Raw genomic sequence first — 20600 nt, 5'->3', positions numbered from 1 at the left:
ACTGGTTGTGTATTTACCTTTCCATTTGCCAAAGCAATTATGCATTTGTATATTTAATGAGTACTGGCCGTCAAGCTATTCTTAGTAAGTAATTGTAGCATATCTTTGGTATTATAGACAAAGTGAAATCAGGTACATGCTCATGGTTAAATTAATTAAACATTACTATTTAACTAGACTAGAAGTACTGTAATCGTCTAACAAAATAATGGGCATGAATCAGCTTTCATAATTTGTGTAGTATATAGGTGAATCCGTTGCAACATGTTGGTTACTTTTGTACTGATATGAACGGACATTCAGAATCTGTGATCACTTGGTACTCTCTCGGGTTTAAGTATTTTTTTATAAATGAAAATGGTAAAAATTTTCAAAAGTCGATGGCATGTAACTCGAAATTGCTAAACACGCTTTTTACTAAGTGTAATGTTGTTTTATTGAATCAAATTTTTAGATTATAATTCTTTTAGTTATCTATCACCTTGTTAATGCAAGAATTTATTTATTTTAAACTTTTTTACTGTATCAGAAATGACGTTTTATAATGGATATTATGGTCATTCGTCGTCATTTCACCATTATGGTATTTTGTTGAAAAGTTGTTACTTTATAAATCGTCATAAAAATTAAGTAGCGTTCTGTGATTTGGTAATGCTTTTTGGTAATGCTTTGGCAACTTTCTAGTGATTTACTGCTAAAGGTTGTTGTGTTTATTTCACCACGTATTATTGTTACATCAAATATCAGCCGTTTTTAGGTAAAACTACTTATATGCAATAACCTATATGTATGGTTTAAATGTACCTACTTAGTTTTATTTGAAAAAAACATTTTTGTATAAGTATGCCATTTTTATATTTGCATCTTACTTTGCTTAAAATTATAAACATTGATCCGTCCCATTGTGCATCTGTCTGTTGTATTTCAAACAATATGCTTTTAGCATTAAGTTAGGCATAATAATATTTTTTATTAACCTATTCACAGCAGCATATCGACAGCACCACAAGAATAACAAGATGTAATAGCATTTATGAAATGTATTTGCATGTTTGTTTTCACGTTAATTAAACTTTTTAGTATACAATTGAAGTTTTATTTCGCTCCTATTTACAATGAATATTGTTGGTTGCCCTGTAACTGACATACAATGCTCACACATGTATGCTCATATGCTGTTAGTTCTAAGCTTAGGTTCTATGAAGTGCACATGCACTTCAGCTCTACTTCGTCGTTAATTTATTCGATTTATTCGTGGGTGGGTTTCATTTGAAATTGCGCGCGAAATAGGGAGGGCAAATGAATTAACCATTTCGTGATCTATAGATGAAAAGTCACCTACACAATAACTCTTGTTGCTTGGCTTGAAAAATGTTTTGTTTTGCCGTTACATATATTCTGAGTATGTTAAGAATAGAAAATGCTTAATCTACCAACAAGGGCCGATTTCGTAGTCTTAAAGAGCCCCGCGAGCAGGTCCGGTATTTTGTAGTACGTGTGGTTTGATTTACTTCGCTCGCTTGCGTTAAGTACTGCGCTTGCGTTAGTTTTCTTTGTTCTTGCGTGAGTTGCTGACATGGAATTAGTAGGTACATGCTCATGGTCACTGATACTCTCAATACTGAACTGAAACAGAATGATGTTTTTGTTGAATAATAATAAAATGTTAGATGTCGATTCGGAAAAATAGTTGATTTTCTGTCATGACATTTTTTTGTCATTGCTGTCATCTCATCTGTCAGTCAGGTTTGTGATTTTGTCATTTGCTCATTGTCTGCTAGTGCTTTCTTGATAAAAAATACACAAGATACGCCTCTACCTACTGAATTAAATGAAGATGTGTGACGTGGATAAATGGATAGAAATTGCAAAGAGGTGTAAATATTTACCAGAAGATGATTTACGGGAGTTGTGCAACATTGTCTGTGATCTGTTGCTGGAGGAACCCAACGTCCAACCGGTCCAGACCCCAGTAACCGTTTGTGGAGATATACATGGACAGGTATATTCACGTCCTTATTACTTCAGATCAAATCAAATTCAGCGACTATGTCTCTTTTATCAATATAAGGATATAAAATAGATACAGCTGACTATACTCAGTACTCCCATTTCTTTATCTAATTTCCTTACCATGATCACCCTTTATTATTCACAGGCTTATTATTATTAAAAATATTGATTTTCCTATTCATACATTAAGTACCTAACAGTGTTCATTACAACCTGTTTTGTGTACCCTAAACTTTACAGTTATTTAATTTTGTTGCAGTTTTATGACCTAGAAGAACTGTTCAACAAGGGAGGCCAAGTACCAGACACAAAGTATATATTCATGGGAGACTATGTCGATCGAGGCTACTACAGTTTAGAAACACTGACTTTACTTATGGCTCTGAAAGCCCGTTACCCAGATAGGTATGTTGTCTATAAATATCTGAAACTAATTATAAAATTCTTATCTGCTAATTCACAGTCCTACTAATATTGTAAACAGAAAAGGTGATTTTTGGGGTTCCATAACCAAATGGCAAAAACAGAACTTTGTCATGTCTGTCTGTCTATTGTCACAGTCATTTTATAGTCTATGCATACTATAAGGTTGAAATTTGGTACATAGTTGTAATGAACTGTTATGATGTTGAAAAATAAAATTGTTAAGATAGCAATGAAAAATGTGGAGGTTGCTGAAACAGTTTTTTGATTATTCTAATATTTTGGGAAATATTTGCTTCGGAAGTAGTTTACTACTTCCGAAGCAAATATTTCCCCACACCCTCTAATTTTTAAATAATGGAGTGAAAAAATATAAAATAAAATGGATTCAATAAAATTTTCATACAAAAAATTGTTTCAACAAAATTGCTCAACCAGTTTACAAAATATGGGATAATTTTGATATTTACATGTACTATTAAGGAATCTGTACAAAATATTGAATTAAACTTCAACCTTTTACATTTAGGCATATGATTATGCCTACCTTTTAATTTAGGCATTGAATTTCTGAAAGCAATCAGGTTTCTCATAAGAAATTCTTGGATGAAAATTAGAGACAATAAATAGTTGCTGCCTACTTTTGCTAATACTAAAAAAAATTGAAAAATACATTAAAAATATGTAGAGTTGACTAGAGTGGAAATCCTGATATCATTATTTTTCTCATCTAATTTCAGGATAGTCTTGTTAAGAGGGAATCATGAAACCTGTCAAATCACAAAAGTGTATGGTTTCTATGATGAATGCCTCAACAAATATGGTAATGCAAATGCCTGGAAAGATTGCTGCAGAGTATTTGACCTTCTAACTGTGGCAGCGGTATGTATTTTTTAATTGATTTTCTGGTCTTCTCTCAAGTTTTTCTTAAGAGTCTAGAACTTGTTAGCGCAGTAACTAGAATTATTTTCTCTACCTTGAATTTTATGTAGTAGATATTTTTTCATTACAGTTAATAGATGAAACAGTTCTGTGTGTCCACGGAGGATTATCACCAGAGATCTCTATGCTCGATCAGATCAGGTGTATTGATAGGAATCAACAAATACCACATAAAGGTGCCTTCTGTGACTTGCTGTGGTCAGATCCAGCTGAAGTCAAAACATGGTATGTTTTTTACTCTATTTGTGTAAATAAACATTGACATACAATTAGTTGGCAGGTATACCAATATTAATCTTTTCTTATGCTTAGGACCTCGTTATTTAAGGACCCTAGAATAACAATTGAAAAGAGACTTGGATATAATTACATATGTACTTACTTAAAAGTTAATGTGTTAAATTGGTGGCACTCTTTAATTTCCAACCATCTTTTTGGCAATGATCGATATGGTCTCATGGAATAAAAGGTATAATAATAATAAATTTTCCTTAATTTGTTCCAGGTCAGTGAGCCCCAGAGGTGCAGGTTGGTTGTTTGGGAGCTACGTCACAGAATTATTTATGAACTATAATAACCTAAATCTAATATGCAGAGCCCATCAACTCGTAAATGAAGGTAAATAAATGTTCTTAATTATTATTTGTTGTAATGTTGAAAGAAATATCTCATAGTATTAATCTCTCATTCATAAAAAAGGCTTCAGCTAAACACAGTTTAAATGCCGCACGCCTATACTATAAAGAGGGAAGCGTTTGTGAGTTTGTATGTTTGAAGCGAGTAATTTGTGAAACTACCGAACCAATTTCAAAAATTCTTTCACCTTTCAAAAAGTACATTTTCCAAGATTGCTATAGGCTATATTTTATTCCAAAATTACCACGGGAGCGAAGCTCCGGGCAACATGTAACTAATAAATATTTTTTAATAAGTTGTGTTCTTGGTTTCAGGTTACAAATATATGTTTGATAAACGATTGGTAACAGTCTGGTCAGCTCCTAATTACTGCTATCGATGCGGTAATGTGGCTTCCATATTGGAATTCAAGACCGTCAATGACAGAACGCCAAAAATATTCCAAGCTGTCCCTGACAGTGAACGTGAAGTGCCTCCACAACACACCACACCATACTTCCTTTGAGGATCATAAGTAAAGTGATAACACATAGAACAATAAGACAGCAAGTATTCCCAAGTGTAATTAAGTAAATATTTTGTATAATAAATTGTTGGATATTGTATTGAATTTATCATTTTTCGTTCCTAACACTTATCTTTAAAATTTGATATCATTTCCCATTTTCCATTCAGATGTAAAAAAAGGTAAAGCTAGCTGCCTACTACTGAGCTAGAATAGCGGGCCCAAGTATATTATGTTTTGTTAATAAATATCTTGATATTAATAAAGGGTTTGCCCTTTATTATGAAATAAATGGTGTACTCAATGTGGTGGTGTATAGAGTAGAAAATGAAAAAAATATAGAAATCATTTATTTATATTTACTTAGACAAGAAGGTACAGTTGGAAGTTATTAATACTCACAAATTAATCACGGTTGTAATCGAAAGTATAATCAAAGTAAGATTGGTCAAAACTCTGTACCCGTACGTAACCATCTTCACCCCCAGAAGCATAACTCTTTCCGTCAGGATGGAAAGCCAAACTGTTGATTGGGCCAAAATGTCCTTTAACACGTCCAAACTCCTCTTCAAATACTAAGTGGAAGAATCGAGCATCGAACTTCCCTTGACGAGTAGAAGTAGTTGTTACTTCCATAGCATCTTGACCACCACCAAGCACCACATGGTCTAGGATAGGACTGAGAGCAGCAGAATTCACGGGTCGCTCAGTTTTGTACTCTTTGAGTAGTTCCAAAGAGCTGGTGTCAAACAGTTTGGCTGTCTGGTCTTTGGAAGCAGTGATGAACATGGTAGCATCTCGGGACAGCTGCATGTCATTGATTTGATGTGTGTGCTCTTTGATAGAATGCACTTTTTTGCCAGTCTGTAAAATACATTAAATATTTTATTAGATTAATTGGAATGAAATATGTGAAATACCTTAATTCTACTTATACTCTTGTAATGCCACGCAATTATGACCTCTTTATAGTTTATATTATGACCTCTTTATAGTTTATATCGCGTGCGCGTTATAATAGGTCCCCCCTATTATTATCTAAGTCTTATCTTGTTCCTTCTTCAGCTGTTAAGAATCAGGGATTGCTTTCCTACATTTTTTCTCAAATTAAAACTTTAATTGAATTTTCTTACCCTAAGATCCCACTGATTGAGATCTCCACTTTCATGACCTGTGATGATGGTTTCATCCAGTGTTCCCCACACCATTGAGGTGACCTTCGAGTCTGTGATCTCCCACTTTAGGATTGGTGCTTGAGTGGAAATGGAGTCATCAATAGTTCTGGTGTCGATGATAAAGACCTGGAATATTTAAAATGTAAACAATACGAACATCCCAATTATAGTCAGTTATTTCAGTCAAACTTATACACAGTTTCATGCTAAGTATCTTAATTTGAATGATTGCTTTATACTTATATGGAAATAGTTTTTGACAAAAATATAAATAGTAAGCCTGAAATTGGGCCAATTCATTGTCTTTAATATTTAAAGGTTTATTACTTAAAAAAAACTGTAGTCTTCTAATGTTATATATTACAAATACCAGGATAGTGTATTGTGAATTACCTCACAGGGATGTCCCATAGCCTTATCTGTGGTGTATGCGGCCTGGTAGGCACTGAAGCTGAAGTTACATGTCCTCACAGATGAATTTGTCTTTATTGTAGCTATATTCTTCCCTGTTTCCAAGTCCCATAATCTAAAAGAAAATTTGATCTCACCTTTTAGTTTTGTAGTACATTGAAATAATGTAAAAAAAGTTCATATAACAAAAACAACTGTTTATTACATTGGGATGAATTTCTTTTTTACATACAACATGTACAATTAACTTCCTATTAGAATCATACTGATGTTCAAAATAAATAAAATTTATGTTTCATCATCAGCCTTTCATGTTTGTTTGCCACTGAGTAGTTAAACTAATAAAATCATTTTCATATAGTTATAATAATATTTGTTGGGATGATATCATTAGGGCCAGGTTAATCTGTATTGAATTGTTCAATGGATCCTTTAAACCAAAATTCATTTAGATTAGTTTATTCATTACAAACCTGCAGGAACTGTCACCTCCACCCGTGATCAAGTTTATCGTCTGCCAATCTACGTCGAGGCACCAAACCACACCACCGTGGCCGTTGAAAGTGCCCAAACGTTCTCCGTTCAAGGACCACCACACATTTGGCTTGGAATCCTTCGCTGCTGAAAACAGCAAGTCTCCTTCACGGTTGTACTTGATCTGCGTGATGGCACGCTCGTGCCCTTGTAGCATAAGAGGTTTCTAAAACAAAATCGCACACAACATGACGCAAATTAGTTTTGAGGTTTGTTGGGCTGCAGGTAATGCAATTTTGAGATGTTACACTATTATATTGAATTGAAAATACGAACTCATATTGTGAACATTACTCACCATGTTTTTTTTATGATTTATTTGTAAAAATAATTAAATTTAAATGTAATTTCTACCGTGACATGTGGCGGTCGGCAGATTTTTGACATAAGGGTTTCTTTACTTTTTATTTTTTGTTGACATGAGTATAGCGGGCATAGAAGATGAGACGAATAGCATAAACATTCGAGAATATTTAATTTTGTTCAACAGTTAGTATTATTTATACATATATAATGGTATAAATAGGTACATAATGATAATTTATTAATATTATTGAAATAGAAAATAGATAAAATATTTTTTTTACTCATTTGTGTATACCTATATAGTTCGAGCATGTATATACAGATGGCAGCATGTATCATTTGAATTTTAGTTCAGCTACTCGACAACAGATAGCAGTAAAATCTGATGTTATTAGGGCGCCACTGCAAAAGCCAAAATGAGGAAATGGTTTTGGAATTTTAATGCCGGCTCCACACTGTTGCCAAACAGTTCACACCACACTGTTCCAAACTTCAGCAGATTCTGAATATGCTGATACATTGCTGGTCTTGGTATTTCATTGCGGTAAATAAAAACACTCATACGTAGTTTATTCTTCGTAGCAGTCATCGTAGTCGTAGCACCTCCCACCCACTCTGCTTGCCGTCTTGTAGCACATTTTGTAGGCGTACGTAGCAGCGTGCGTTGCGTTGTGTAGAGCTATTTATTTGACTTGCAACGCAGTTGTACTCTTATCCGGGTAAAATTAAAATATTGAACAGTATAACATCATAGTTCTTTTATTTTGTCATCTATGTTGATTGGATAAACGGGAAAGTTCAAGAATAAAAAAAACTTGATTTTATAATGTTTTAACTGCGCCCCGGGGGAATTTCGGGATAAAAAGTACCCTATATGCTATTCCAGATTATATACACTGTGTATCAATTTCATAACAATCGGTCCAGTAGATTTTGCGCAAAAGAGTAACAAACGTAGTTAAAGTACACACATACATCATCACTTTCGTTTAATATCAGTAGGATATTCAAATCGGTCACGATTTTCGAGGTTTAGTGAGAGTTACGAATAGGTACGAATAACATTGTTTTATGACGTCCTTAGTAGTATTAGGGAAAATAAAAACAGTTATAATTCACATACATTTTATTTTCTTAAATTATTAACCATTGATTTCCAAGAGTACAACTAAAAAACAAATTAAAGTACAAACACGTTATGCATCGCTAACTAAACACAACTGTAGGTAACTTCTCTTGGCAATCCGTACACTTTCGATTGACTAACGACCGGCGCACCACTCGAACGAGACAATACAATTCAGTATCCACAAACAGTCATCTTAACTTGGTCAAATAAAACAGCCTTAGATCCATCGAGAACAGTACTGCAATCAGAAACTAATTTGATTTGCTATATGTAAACATAGAACTCTAAGTTATCAATAATACTTAAAGTATATGCTAGTTCTGAAGCCATAAGTCTTGATATTGAGCGAGTCCAACAAAATACGTGAAATAGCATCCTCGACCACATTGAACTCTGAAAAGGGTGTCGATTAAGTCAATGTCACGTCTCAATAACAATGCTTATCGTAGATACTGAGACGAAATATTGCCAGAAAATATCAGAAATTCTGTCGCTATGAAAATGTGCTCATCTAATCGAGGCACTTTTTATGATACTGCTTGTAAAAAGTGTGTGAAATCATTTTCACTAGGTATATATTTAGTTTAACCCTCGTATTACTGCGCTTAGTTCATAATGTTTAAGTTTATTACCGACATCTGTCGACTAATGTTCAGAGAAAATAGTGAAAGTAGAAAACATGTAAATTTTTTTTTCATATATATTTGAAAACAATTACTTTTAAGCAAATGCACTAAACTATTTTTTAAGAGAAAGTGAGAACTGCCATAAAAATCGTGTACACAATAAATTAGTATGAAAAGCTAAACGTGTTTGTTCATGTAAACGTAAATATTCAATGAATTATCTGTAATTTGAATAAAACATGAAGAATAACTTGTAGAATAGATATCTAATATGTACTTAGAGTCCAAATATCCATCTGTTACACGAATTACATACAACAAACACTCGTCAACGTTTCCAAATATATATTCTCTTACGGATTTACACTCGTAACTATTTTATTACAAGGTCTAATGTACACAATTTTAACCCTTCTTTTACCCGAAATACTCATGAATCGCTATTTTTATACACAACAAATCTTATGCTATGAATGTGAAAATATTTCGTCATGATATCTTAGACGTAACTAATTACTCTTCTATGGACTGTAAAGAAACTGAGAAATGCATTAAGTTTTTGTTACACTCTTAAATTATATTACATTTACATTATTATGTTTAATTACTATTTATCAGTCAAAATATTTTCGCAGTATTATCTACTTGCTGGCGGTCGAATAACTTGTGCCTTTACTAAATGTGCTGTGGATAATATGTATGCTATAGTTTTTGTGATATAGGTTCTAAAATGGTGATTGGTTTGTCACGGCAGATCGTAGGATACTCATTCTATAGTCGCTAATTCGTGTTAAACCTCACGTTAAAATTGTATATTGAAGCTGAAACCCTGTTCTAAGCTAACCCTGCTTTTACGATGGTGACAATAAGGTGTGCAGTTATATAAGTGTTAGGCACAAGTGTATCAAAAACCGGCCGTAATCGAATTCCGCTAAGACGACGATGTCTACGTACAAATTATAACAACAAGCAGAAGCAAATCATAACGTTTACACTTTTATGTTCAGTCAATTTTGTGTATTCTTCGACGTCTTCGTGCGCGATAGTTCTCAGTGGTGAAGCGCGTAGGATTAGGTGAGAAATCGCTTGCAATGAAACTTTATCGAGAAATACTAACCAGTGACACAGCAGCCTGGTAGCCAATCATTTTCAAGAATACAATACCTAATCAATAATCTTTCATCACTACACCACAGGCAGATCGCGCACAAAGTCGGGCTTAGAGTATATTGTAAAATATTGAAAAGGCGAAAAAGCTGAGGATACCAACGAGCAAAACAATTAGAACAGCAACGAAATATGAGTGGCTCTCGTCTTATAATCCAATAATTTGTATTTACATATGGATGCATAGCCTCTGTGGGCTTTCCGTGTACTATTAACTAATTAGGTACTCGCCAGTAATGCGCCAATTGGTTTATATTTACTAACAATACTATCCTTTGTACAACGCCAATAACATTCTTAAACGACTGCTTCCAATTTAATACACTGCCGTTAGTTTCGCCTTAAGACTATTATACTAACAAAATAAGTGTCAATATTACTTACTTTATCATTTACATTAGAACGATGCTCGACGACGATAATATTTACCATTCCCGTCGTTACATGTTTAAAAATCTATAAAGGCATCTTTACCTCAGACTTTAGATTTAACACCTCTGTTCGGATGGTGTTTTTATGAACTAATTAATTATACGTTTAAGTTAGAAAAAGTAATAAATAAATATAATAATATATCCAATTGTCGTGGGGATTGCACTGAAGCTAGAGGCGACCCCTCACGTTTGTATGAGACCGATCAGACCTACGTTAGTCAGCGCGGATGACCAACGCCGACTAACACCGTTCAACTATCACAATTAACTAATAATTTCAACTTCATTAACTTAAATTAAAACGTACTTATTCAAAGATTAACAAAATTAATTGAAAACTATTTAGGCATTTGATGGCAGTATCGTAACTGGTTGTATTCAAACTAATATTACAATTTACAAAACACATTTAATAACACTAACACTTAACTAATGGTAACACGATGAGGAACGGACGTGTGTCGCTCATTCAGGTAACAGGATCCTATAATAAACCCTTCGGTTCGAAACTGTTTTAAATAGAATAGGTTATGCTAAAAATTCCTTTTAAAGAAGGGACGGTAAGAACTTCGACTTATATTTTTACCGCTTCTAACAAGTAAATGGTGATTTTATTCTTGTGGTCTGATGCTCAATGTTATTGTTTTATTGGAACTTATGTGTATTTACTTCAGAAACTACAGTAAACGTCATCTGAAATCAGCTAGGTATCTGGTGTTAATTCCGCGGACTACGATTTTGTCACATCTTTACATAACCGAAGTAAAAAGACCGTAGAGAAAGAGATAATAATTTTTAAACGGAATCAAATTTCCAAATCTATCTCAAGTAAGCATTATCTGCAATGACTATCCAGGAACCAGCACATTTTTATCTTTAATACTGTAATTAATGTGTGTTGTAGGTATTTATTAGTTTTGGACACGATATTGTCTCCATGTTGACGTCAGCATAATAATGCTAAGGCATATTTAATTACCTAGAACCTAAGTCCTTAGAACGAACTTTTTGGTTGTAATTACTTAATTTACCTAAAACACGGCGAGACCGCCTTCCTAATTCTAATGGTAACTGTTCACCGTTGTTGGAACGTATGTATTACAATTTTAATATTAATGATTAATACAAGTTAATAACGATAACGGCAAATAACTTCAAAAAAGGCAGTGCCCATAGACAGTGTTAGTTTGGAAAATCTGGTTATTTTGGGTCATCAGGACTTACATAAAGTTAATGTTTAATTTTGAAATGGTGCGCTTGAAGGTGTTGTGTGTACTTCGATATTGTATTTGTGTATGATTTGTCGCAATATTGATCGCAGGATGTGGGTTAGTTGTGCGCCCTGTTATCATGTACATATGGTGCATATGAATGAAATTAATGAATTTTCCTCGGAGACAACTAGAAAAAATGGATCAAAAAAGCCTCTTTGATAGATACAGATTTTCAGAAATGGGTATTTTATTAAAATTGCTAACATTCAAATGGGTTACTGATAGTATGTGTGAATGACAATGGAGACATGAAAATAATGAAGCATTGAGCACAATTACAATTGAACACATTTAAAGGAAGCAAAGTACAAAGTCTAGTAAAACTGAGACCCATTTTAATCAATCTGTAACCCTGCTGGGGTTATATTTACATATGTACGTGTTTCGCGGTTGCTTACATCTAATTAGACCAGTAAGGTTTCGAAATGATTAAGAACGTATTATGATGCACAAGTGTTATGCGAAAATATTCACAATAAAAATGCAAAAGTTGTGACTACGAGAACTGAGCGAAACCACGCTATTTTAGTGTATTTATAAACAGTATACAAGCAGTCTTGGTAAACACTGAGAGTAGGTACTTAGTGCTACTTACATTAAGAACAGGTCATACAAAATTAAATTAAATTTTTCCGTATTACACACCCAGCGAGATTTAGTCTACTGGTTAAACCTACACAATATAAAATGCAAATTAAAACAGCAATATTTCATTTACAAGAAACAATTCTGTTCTATAAACAACTTACAATGTTAACATTAATCTATATTTACAGAAATAATATATTATGCAATTCTTCGTCTGACAATTATTTAAATAGTAACATTATTATATATTTTAATCTATTTAACACTATGTAGTATACACTACCATATAAAACACGCATTCAAGTCCCTGGTACCTAATTGCTAAGTATTTAATAATAAATCAGTCTGTCAATTGGGACGTTTTAATTCCTCTACTAAACAATAAAACCATTACACACATCGACTCAACAAAGATATATAAAGTACCGCACTGTCCTCGCACTTCCCGTCACTGCCAAAGAAGCAAACTCAATTGTTACGAATTGTCTGTATGCACACTTCCTTAGTTACACAGCGAAGAGCGAATCACTCGGTGAAGACTCTTTTTATTGTTTTGCATACCCAATACCATTCGAACTCCATCCAATTTCCATCCGATATTAACCCAGCGACTTTGGTATATTGGACGTCTCCCGCGCTGCCATAGATTGTTTAATTGGATCTGGAACAGGTTCCTGTGGAGACGCCGTTTGTCCATGCCCGAGTAGAATTTGTACGAACTCTTGTGCTGGATCGTAGGTTTGAACACAGGTCGGTGTGATGTGCGGCAATCATAAGACGAGGGTGCGGCGGGCGCGCGGAGTATACCTCTCGTACATCGAGAACTATACCCCCTGCTGGGCCATATACTATCTGATTTCGGCGGAGTTCAACACGAAGGGCACGTAGAACATTTTGCTTTCCAGCAACAAGTTCGCCGCGGCTTGGATCTGAAAGCAAAGTGAAAACATCGGCCATTTTGAAATATTCGCTTCGAAGCTTTCTATGGGTGTTTGCAATTCTGGTTTAAACCAACATTTATTTTGGACTTAATAGGACTGTTTTAATGAGATAACATTGTGTATTTGCATTTTTTATCGTTAAATTTAGTTAGAAATTATTATGTTACGTAATATTTGGTTGTTATTATTGTAACGGTAATAAATTTCGAAAATACTTATAATATATCATTTCCTATTCGGATGTTTGGTATGGTACCTAATTGATTCCTTTTTAACCTTGTATAACAATCTACGTATGCATATGCGTATCCTTGTAATCTCACTAATATTATAAAATCTACAAGACTGAATCTGGTAACAATCTGGTAATATATCTTACCTCTGGTATCCTGGCGAACAGTTCCTGCAGTCTCCCTGGGTGGTGCGGTGTGATGTGCTCCAGGTAGCTGCGCAGGACCTGCACGTATCTGTCCTGGATGCTCTCCAGTTCCACTTCTGCAAGAAAATAAATATTGATTGTCATTAAAAAAAATATTGTTAAAAATTGTAGTAATAACTGAATAAATAAGTACATGCGGTCGGTAAAGTATTATGTATGCCCAAATATAAAAATATAAAAATCAAATCCCAACGGTTGTTTTTGATAAGGCGGATAAAATTGGAAGAAAACTCCTTTATTTTCCAATGGTCATACTATTTGCATTGTTTCGCTATTCGCCTCTAGATGGCGTTAGATGGCAGCGCAGCACCGGTTAACCAATGCCAATGGAGTGCGCGGTGCGGCGATGACGTCACGCGCTCAGTAGGTCACTCCGATAGCAGGGCAACGACCGCGGCTAGCCGTTGACCTCCGCTCGAGCGCGCTGGCGTCCTCACAAACTATCGCCATCCTGCTCACTCGCGCGCGCATTTCCACGGTATTGTACGCGCGCTCGTTTTATGTGTGCCGTTTTAACGCAGCATCTTTTAAATTGATGTGTACGTTTTGAATGCAGTTGGTTGGGAAGGTATTTTATTGATGTTATGGCATATGTTGTAAGTTCATATTAGATATGAATGATATTACGTAATTTTTTTTGGAGAAGAAAATGTATTTAAAGCTTTATTTTATTAACTAGTATTGTACATATTTCAGAAACCTATTTATTTATCATTATTCTATAAAAAGTTCTCTACAGAATTACTCATCAGATGCTGTGTTAGATATACCTATGCTACAAAAAAATTACATTTGGTAGTAATTGTTAATGTGAAAAAACAAGCATTTTTAATATTAAAAAAAAAACATTGCATTTGTTGAGATAACATTGCATAGCTAATCGTTACGTAAAATGGGTCTGCGCAGCGGTACCGAGAACCGCCAGCGCAGTCTGGCGTTTTTCCCTGCGCCCGCACTGCGCAAAAGAGAAAGTGCGCCTTCCGCGTCGCGCTTTCCGCTCCGAGAGTGAAATGCTGTCCCGTTCCATCTGACGTAACTAACTCTGCGTTATTCACACTCATTGTACCCAATTATGCGCTGTTTGTTGTAGATATTATGTTTTTATTTTCTCAATTCTCTCTAAAATGTTAGTTAGTTACTTATACTGAACTGGCAAAGCAAAGCGTGAGTTTCAATTGCATGGAAATAATGCCATTTGATCACTAGGATCAAATATAATAACATGTTTTATTTATTGAAGCGCCTATGATACTTAACGAATATTTTACTTTAATTAGACGCCCAACTAAATAGAAACCGTTTGAAAATTGATTGCTCAATGGCTAACAGTTATTCTTAAGAATAACCAATCCACAATATTGTAACCAATCCACACATTCACCGAAGTATCTATGCTTCGGTTGCGCAAACGCTTTCCTTTTCTCCGTAGTAGCCTGATCGCACTTACTTTAGATGTCTCAAACTTGGTTGCCCGGGAGGCCCTACTTGAGTGACAAATGTGACAATACGCTGCACGTCGACGCGACGCGACGCTTTGCGTTTCTGAGTGATAATGCCTTGTTATGCTCTTGCACACTTAGATTATTGATAAAACTATACGATTTTGTCATATTGTAGATTCGGCTCTGATTTTAGTTTCCTTTCTGTTTTTTAAAAACCAATTGAAGATATATAGTTTTTTTTAGACATTAAGTTAATGTAAGTATCTATAATGTGGCACGAATAGAAATTACCATCAAAACATTGAACTAAACACATTGCTAATCAATAGAAATTATAAATGTAATCCCCCGGTTACATTTCTTATGATTACTGTGACCCAATTCCCAAAATTAATGATTATTTTTGCAAGGTTGTGATAGAACAAAGGGAAGTGATAACTTGATAAAAATATTGCTAATAATAAATAATAATAAAGTTTTCGGTGATTTAATCGAATTTGTAAGTAGGTTATCTGTTAGACATATCGTATCAGATTCAAGTCGATTTTGCCGACACCTATTTGTCTTGTTGTAAAACTATCATATCCGTGAAGTCGATATTTCTTAATTACAATACAACCATTCTCTTTTTTATATACGTCAAATTGTTGTTTGTTTTCACATATTGAACTGTTCTAAACTCGTATGACTTTATTCTACTGTTCTTTTAATTTTATTATGATTTTATACTTATAAAACGACATGTTTGTGAAATGTAACATAACTAGTATAGGCATATTTCAACCGCGGCCTTTCTTACATTGATAAACAAAGTAGCATAAATGAGCGTGCGCAGTGAAAATAATTTTCAAACGCTCGCTAGCGACCTAGTTACAGCGGTCCACGATAACGCAGGATGTCATAGTTTCCACTGTGACAATTATGGTACGCGGCGAAGCTGCACTATTTTTGTATAATGACGCATCTATGTTGGACGAGTGTTTCATCTTTTTTTTCTAATATAATCTTACTCACATTTTTCATAGTTATCATACACAGCATAATTAATTCGAGACACACATAATCTTTATCAATAGGTTACTAAGATTAATTAATTTAATCATATCCATGTATCACTTTTAGAAGTTATCGCATTAATACAAAAGGGTTCTAAGATTTATTTATGTTAATAAGTACATATATATTTATTACTACAGACAAATGAAGAAGAATCATTTAAAATCCAGAAACGTAAACTTGAACAGATTCTCGATTTCTAACTCAACTCGATTTCGCAATCGAGTTGACAGTCGTCTCCAACCAAACTAGGTTACATGTAACATAAATCATAATAATAATAAAGAGCTCGGTGTCGTATCATAGCTTCGATTTATTATAGAGATTTCTATTGTCTGTGCAGCAGCCAATTTGATGTACTTATCGCGAAAACCAATTGATACACAGACGTATTCGAACGGTAACATTTTGCTGGTCAAACAAAAGTGCAAGTAATAAAATATCATTTTAGTATTAGGTCAGCTGTAATAAATTAGATCATTTTATGATCTCCGCAAAATCGAAACTTATTGCAAATGTGACCTTATAATTTAAATGTCATCGTTAAATATATCACTGCATTGTAATTAATAATCTGAATAGTAGGGGCAAAATTAAGTTAATTGTTGATTTACAAAATAATAATAAATTTAAAGATCAAATAAATGTTTATTTTAAGTGGTTGAAGTTTCAGTAGCAACTTAATAAACTATATATTTTGAATAGATTTTGCAATAAACAAGGAAAATGAGTATAGTGATTATACTCCACACTGGACTAGGTACGTGTGAGTTGGTTGCGTAATAGTAACTGACCTATATGAAGTGGGCGATGCACCCCTGGATATAAGTGGATTACATCCCACAGTGCGTTGACATGCAAAAGTAATGAACCGAGCCACCATGGGGCTGAGCGCACAAGGAGCTTCACCTAATTATGTTGCCTGTTTTCTTTTTCAATTTTATTATATACTTTTTAAAACAGGCTCTTGAAGTAGGAAAGTGATTACTCCCCGCACACTAGCGCCGCCATATTCCTATTCATTTATATTATTTCTTATCCGAAAATTTTTAACAGATGTCACACCAGATAAATATTTTAGTAGAAAATATTATAGTTTTCCATTGCATAATGTAGTCAAAGCGTCGTCGATTAAATCGAAAACGGTGGCCACTAAATTCCTTTTAGTCTACTGTGACCACATTGTATTATAGATATTATCTAGAATAAATATTTTCTATTTCTAACTTTTCTTGGGATTGCAATCCTCGTTCGAGGAAAAGATCTCACCTTGATTCAAGAGTATGTAGACCTTCAAACAAACGTACTCCTCCATGCGGAGCTGGATTCGCCTGAAGACGCATGTGATCTGTGTCATCTTCTCCACCACCAGCCCCACGTCCAGTCGCAGCTGCTCCAGCGTGATGGGTCGCCCCATTAGGGAGGTCAGGCAGTTCTGCAGCGTCCGCAGGTTTGCATTTACCTGGACGGAAATATGTAATTTTTTTGGTGTCACCTTGCATATTATTTTTTTATTATAGTTTCACTCAGCAAGAATAGATTGAAATGTCTCAGAATCCCAAAAATAAACAACTTGGATTTAACTTGCAAATCTAAAACCACATATATGCTCAAAGACAGAAATGCTATTCGAATGATGTTATATAAGTTTTGGTAGGCTTTTATGACAAACAAGTTGAATCAAAGATAAAAAAGAACATAACAAATCTATCTAATACATAACTTTTGTAAGTCATTGCGAATATTTACAATACACTATAATAACAAGGGTTAACAAATATGAAAATGAACATCGCATAGATAGCATTTACGTAACGCTGAGCATGTAAGCGAGTAGGAAATGCTCTAGACAATGAAAATTACTTTCTGTAACTACCGTATTACCGCACCACTGCAGTTTACATAATCCACGTGTAATTTGCAGACCACTATACACACTGTTATTCTACTATGAAAATTACAAATGTAATAAAAATATGTGGTATTTGCAAACAAATGTCACAGTTCAGTGGCATATGATTTAGAAAAGCGAGTTGTAAGAAGTCTATTTCTATGCAGCGCATACCCCACATTGACAATAGACACGTCCGAGACACTGCATTATTTTAGGATTCTAATAGCATGGGTTATGCAGCGAATGTGCTCGTGTCCGAATGCAGCGGGCTCTGGCAGCGGCGACTTTCTACCGCGGTTGCGCAAGTACCGATGCGGATCACGTAACTGCACTCCGGCGCATGTGGCGGAAGTCTCTGGAGCCGCATGACCTGGAGTGCACTTAAATGTTCGCTCTCGGCACTGCTTAGCTTGCGATGCTCGAAAACAAGCAACCCTTACTAATTGTGTATACAAGGAAATTACTCACCTCTTGCATAAAATCATGTTCATGGTCCGACGAAGGCGGCGCGTGCGCATGCTTTCCGTGCATCGCTTGATACGCCGCCGTTGTCAGTACTGAGATCTCATGCCACTTCTCCATTAATAATTTTGAGTGGATTTCCATTGGTATTTCCATAATGAATGGTAGCTTTTTCGTCCACGCCACCATCTTGTGAACTATTGAGTCACCTATCTTGCAGAGCTTGTCGCCAATTTCCGAGGTGTCATGTAGTAAGTCTGGTAAATGTCGGACGGTCGCGATGTCCTCCATGGCGTCGCAGTCTATCAGAGCTTTGATCATGTGTAGCGCTCTCTCCAGTGGCACTGCACGATCTCGCGATGAAGACACGGCGCTTTCAAGTCGTGCTCTTAAGTGAACCACCTGAAAGATGAAAGTTTTAGTTGGCAAAGAGTATTTTATCCTATTAAAATATCAAGTCGTTCCTTAAGGATCGTTTTACCTCGCTAGGGTTGGTGAGAGCAGTCTTTAGAATTTCACCATTGACGAGGTGCGGTGGGAGGGGAGGCAATGGTTCCTTAGGTTTCACAGGCGGAGATGCCCGACTCGACGTTGTCGCCGTTTTATTAGCTTTCTTGTGCTTTTTATATTTTACTTTGTACAAATTATAGACGGCACCACTATTTCGACCACCTGGCATTCTATCTTCTCGTACAGCTGTAAATAAAAAAATATAATAATCAATTGATCCAAAATCTTTACCAAACTACAAATAAAACGTGTTTATTTATTAACATACCTTGTAAAACCATTCCTTGTTCGATGCATTTCTTAAAACGACAATATTGGCATCTATTCCGTTGCGCTTTTGTTATTTCACAGCCACCATCTGCAACGCATGTATACACGCGTCGATTTTGCACAGTCCTTTTAAAGAAACCTTTGCACCCTTCACATGTAATAATGCCATAGTGTAGGCCTGTTGCTTTGTCTTCACATATCATACATATCATTGGTTGCTCGTCTTCGTCTCGTTCCGCCTCCGGAGCATAGGCTCGGAGCTCTGGCCTCGGCAGTGTCAACGAACTAGCTCCAGCAACTGGCGATGCACCTGGCAGACCACCTGCTGCTGCACTCAAATTCAAAGCATGCAACTGTTGATGAGCTGGTAACTGTGATACATCACCGGCCCATAATAATTCCATATTAAGCGGAGGCCCACGAGGTCGCCTCAATTCACCAAGATTTAGTAAAAGCCTGGCGGCGGATTCTTCACTGCATGTTGCTGGATCTGGTGTTGGTGGCGTCGGCGTATGCGACGCACTGGCTGCCGGTTCTACGCTTGTTGCAGGAGGTGGTAACGTCCAAAACATAGTTCGCACCCCTCCAGATTCTCCCATAATTACTGCGGGAGTTCCTCTCCATTGCCCTGGACCTCGCGCACCTGTTTTTAGTTCTAATGATTGCGTTGGGAAATGTCCTCCTATTAATTCTGGTTTCACGCCATTTAGGCACGCTGAGGGCGGCCAGGGACCAGGCGAGTGTGACGAATGTGAACCCTGTGGTGGTGGTGCAAGCGGTCGTGGCCTGTATGGTTGGGGTGGTTCCTGTTGACATCCTTCCAGCTTCACTGATGATAGCTGAGAAGGTGAAGATGCTTCATGCTTTACGCCGACTTGAGAGTGTTCAACCTTCACTGGAGCAGGTGTTCCTTCAAACTTGATGACTGAGTATGGTGGCGCCGAGCGTATAACGGTGGGATGGCATGCCGCCGGTGACGGCGACGGTGAGCCGCCGCCATCGAACACGGGCGGGGGATGCGGTGGCGTGCTGCAGCCGGCCTCGGCCATGCGCGGCGAAGGCGGGCCTGGGTCCGGCGACGACGTGCTGGTGTCGGCGGCTGACTCGCCTGTGGACACACCAAATTCGTTAACAACACGGACATGTGACCTCGCAGCGAGAATGAAAAAGAGCACTGTAGAGTTTTCAGAAGCGACAAATAGAAACTAGGTGAAATGTCAACGACCGCGCGGCTTGATCGTAGTTAAAACGCGCGGGGCGAGACGCAGGGACGCGACACTGCACTTCCCGACGCCGACTAGATTAGCCGGTTGCGTCACGATGTGAACGCCGCAACGGTGGCCGCGGCCACAGAAAGTTGCAGTAATTATGTGCAAAGAAATGAATTGTTGATTTTATTTCTAATATGAACAGACCTTGCGAT

The 20600-nt window shown here is 36.1% G+C and overlaps 3 protein-coding genes across 6 annotated transcripts in view; 1 reads left to right on the top strand and 2 right to left on the bottom strand.

Annotated features, from left to right (window-relative positions):
- Positions 1–1739: 1739 nt before the first annotated feature.
- On the top strand, positions 1740–4619 carry PpV (Protein phosphatase V). Its single transcript, XM_053745131.1, has 6 exons — positions 1740–2002; positions 2273–2418; positions 3177–3318; positions 3449–3603; positions 3884–3996; positions 4329–4619. The coding sequence occupies exons 1-6, from the start codon at positions 1832–1834 to the stop codon at positions 4517–4519; spliced, it is 918 nt and encodes a 305-aa protein (XP_053601106.1). The 5' UTR covers positions 1740–1831; the 3' UTR covers positions 4520–4619.
- Positions 4620–4858: 239 nt separating this feature from the next.
- On the bottom strand, positions 4859–7081 carry eIF3i (eukaryotic translation initiation factor 3 subunit i). The gene is made up of 5 exons (XM_053745687.1): positions 6938–7081; positions 6579–6805; positions 6088–6220; positions 5653–5820; positions 4859–5383 (listed from the first exon to the last, which is right to left on the bottom strand). Exons 1-5 carry the CDS (start codon positions 6938–6940, stop codon positions 4925–4927), a joined length of 990 nt encoding a protein of 329 aa, XP_053601662.1. The 5' UTR covers positions 6941–7081; the 3' UTR covers positions 4859–4924.
- A 4814-nt stretch (positions 7082–11895) lies between these two features.
- The window catches only part of Hr4 (Hormone receptor 4), an 88028-nt gene continuing 79323 nt past the window's right edge, over positions 11896–20600 (bottom strand). For all 4 annotated transcript variants that reach the window (XM_053745066.2, XM_053745065.2, XM_053745069.1 and 1 more), the window contains 6 exons: positions 19176–20285; positions 18879–19093; positions 18404–18799; positions 17311–17503; positions 13484–13599; positions 11896–13092 (listed from right to left, as the gene is read on the bottom strand). In XM_053745066.2, coding sequence (XP_053601041.1) covers positions 13012–13092; positions 13484–13599; positions 17311–17503; positions 18404–18799; positions 18879–19093; positions 19176–20285 — 2111 coding nt within the window. In that variant the 3' untranslated portion in view covers positions 11896–13011. The remainder of the gene's footprint in view (positions 13093–13483; positions 13600–17310; positions 17504–18403; positions 18800–18878; positions 19094–19175; positions 20286–20600) is intronic.

Source organism: Plodia interpunctella, chromosome 5, assembly GCF_027563975.2.
Source record: "Plodia interpunctella isolate USDA-ARS_2022_Savannah chromosome 5, ilPloInte3.2, whole genome shotgun sequence".
NCBI lineage: Eukaryota > Metazoa > Arthropoda > Insecta > Lepidoptera > Pyralidae > Plodia > Plodia interpunctella.
The sequence above is the reverse complement of the archived record's forward strand: the minus strand, read 5'-3'. Positions and strand labels throughout refer to the sequence as shown.

What these genes read in the sequence shown, in the direction of transcription:
- PpV (XM_053745131.1), top strand. Translation starts at nt 1,832, where the DNA reads ATGAAGATGTGTGACGTGGATAAATGGATAGAAATTGCAAAGAGGTGT. An exon ending in ACCTTCTAACTGTGGCAGCG is followed by an intron (nt 3,319 to 3,448) that starts GTATGTATTTTT and finishes TTTTCATTACAG; the next exon opens with TTAATAGATGAAACAGTTCT. An exon ending in CCATCAACTCGTAAATGAAG is followed by an intron (nt 3,997 to 4,328) that starts GTAAATAAATGT and finishes TCTTGGTTTCAG; the next exon opens with GTTACAAATATATGTTTGAT.
- eIF3i (XM_053745687.1), bottom strand. An exon ending in GGAGGTGACAGTTCCTGCAG is followed by an intron (nt 6,221 to 6,578) that starts GTTTGTAATGAA and finishes ATTTTCTTTTAG; the next exon opens with ATTATGGGACTTGGAAACAG. An exon ending in TCAATCAGTGGGATCTTAGG is followed by an intron (nt 5,384 to 5,652) that starts GTAAGAAAATTC and finishes TGTATTTTACAG; the next exon opens with ACTGGCAAAAAAGTGCATTC.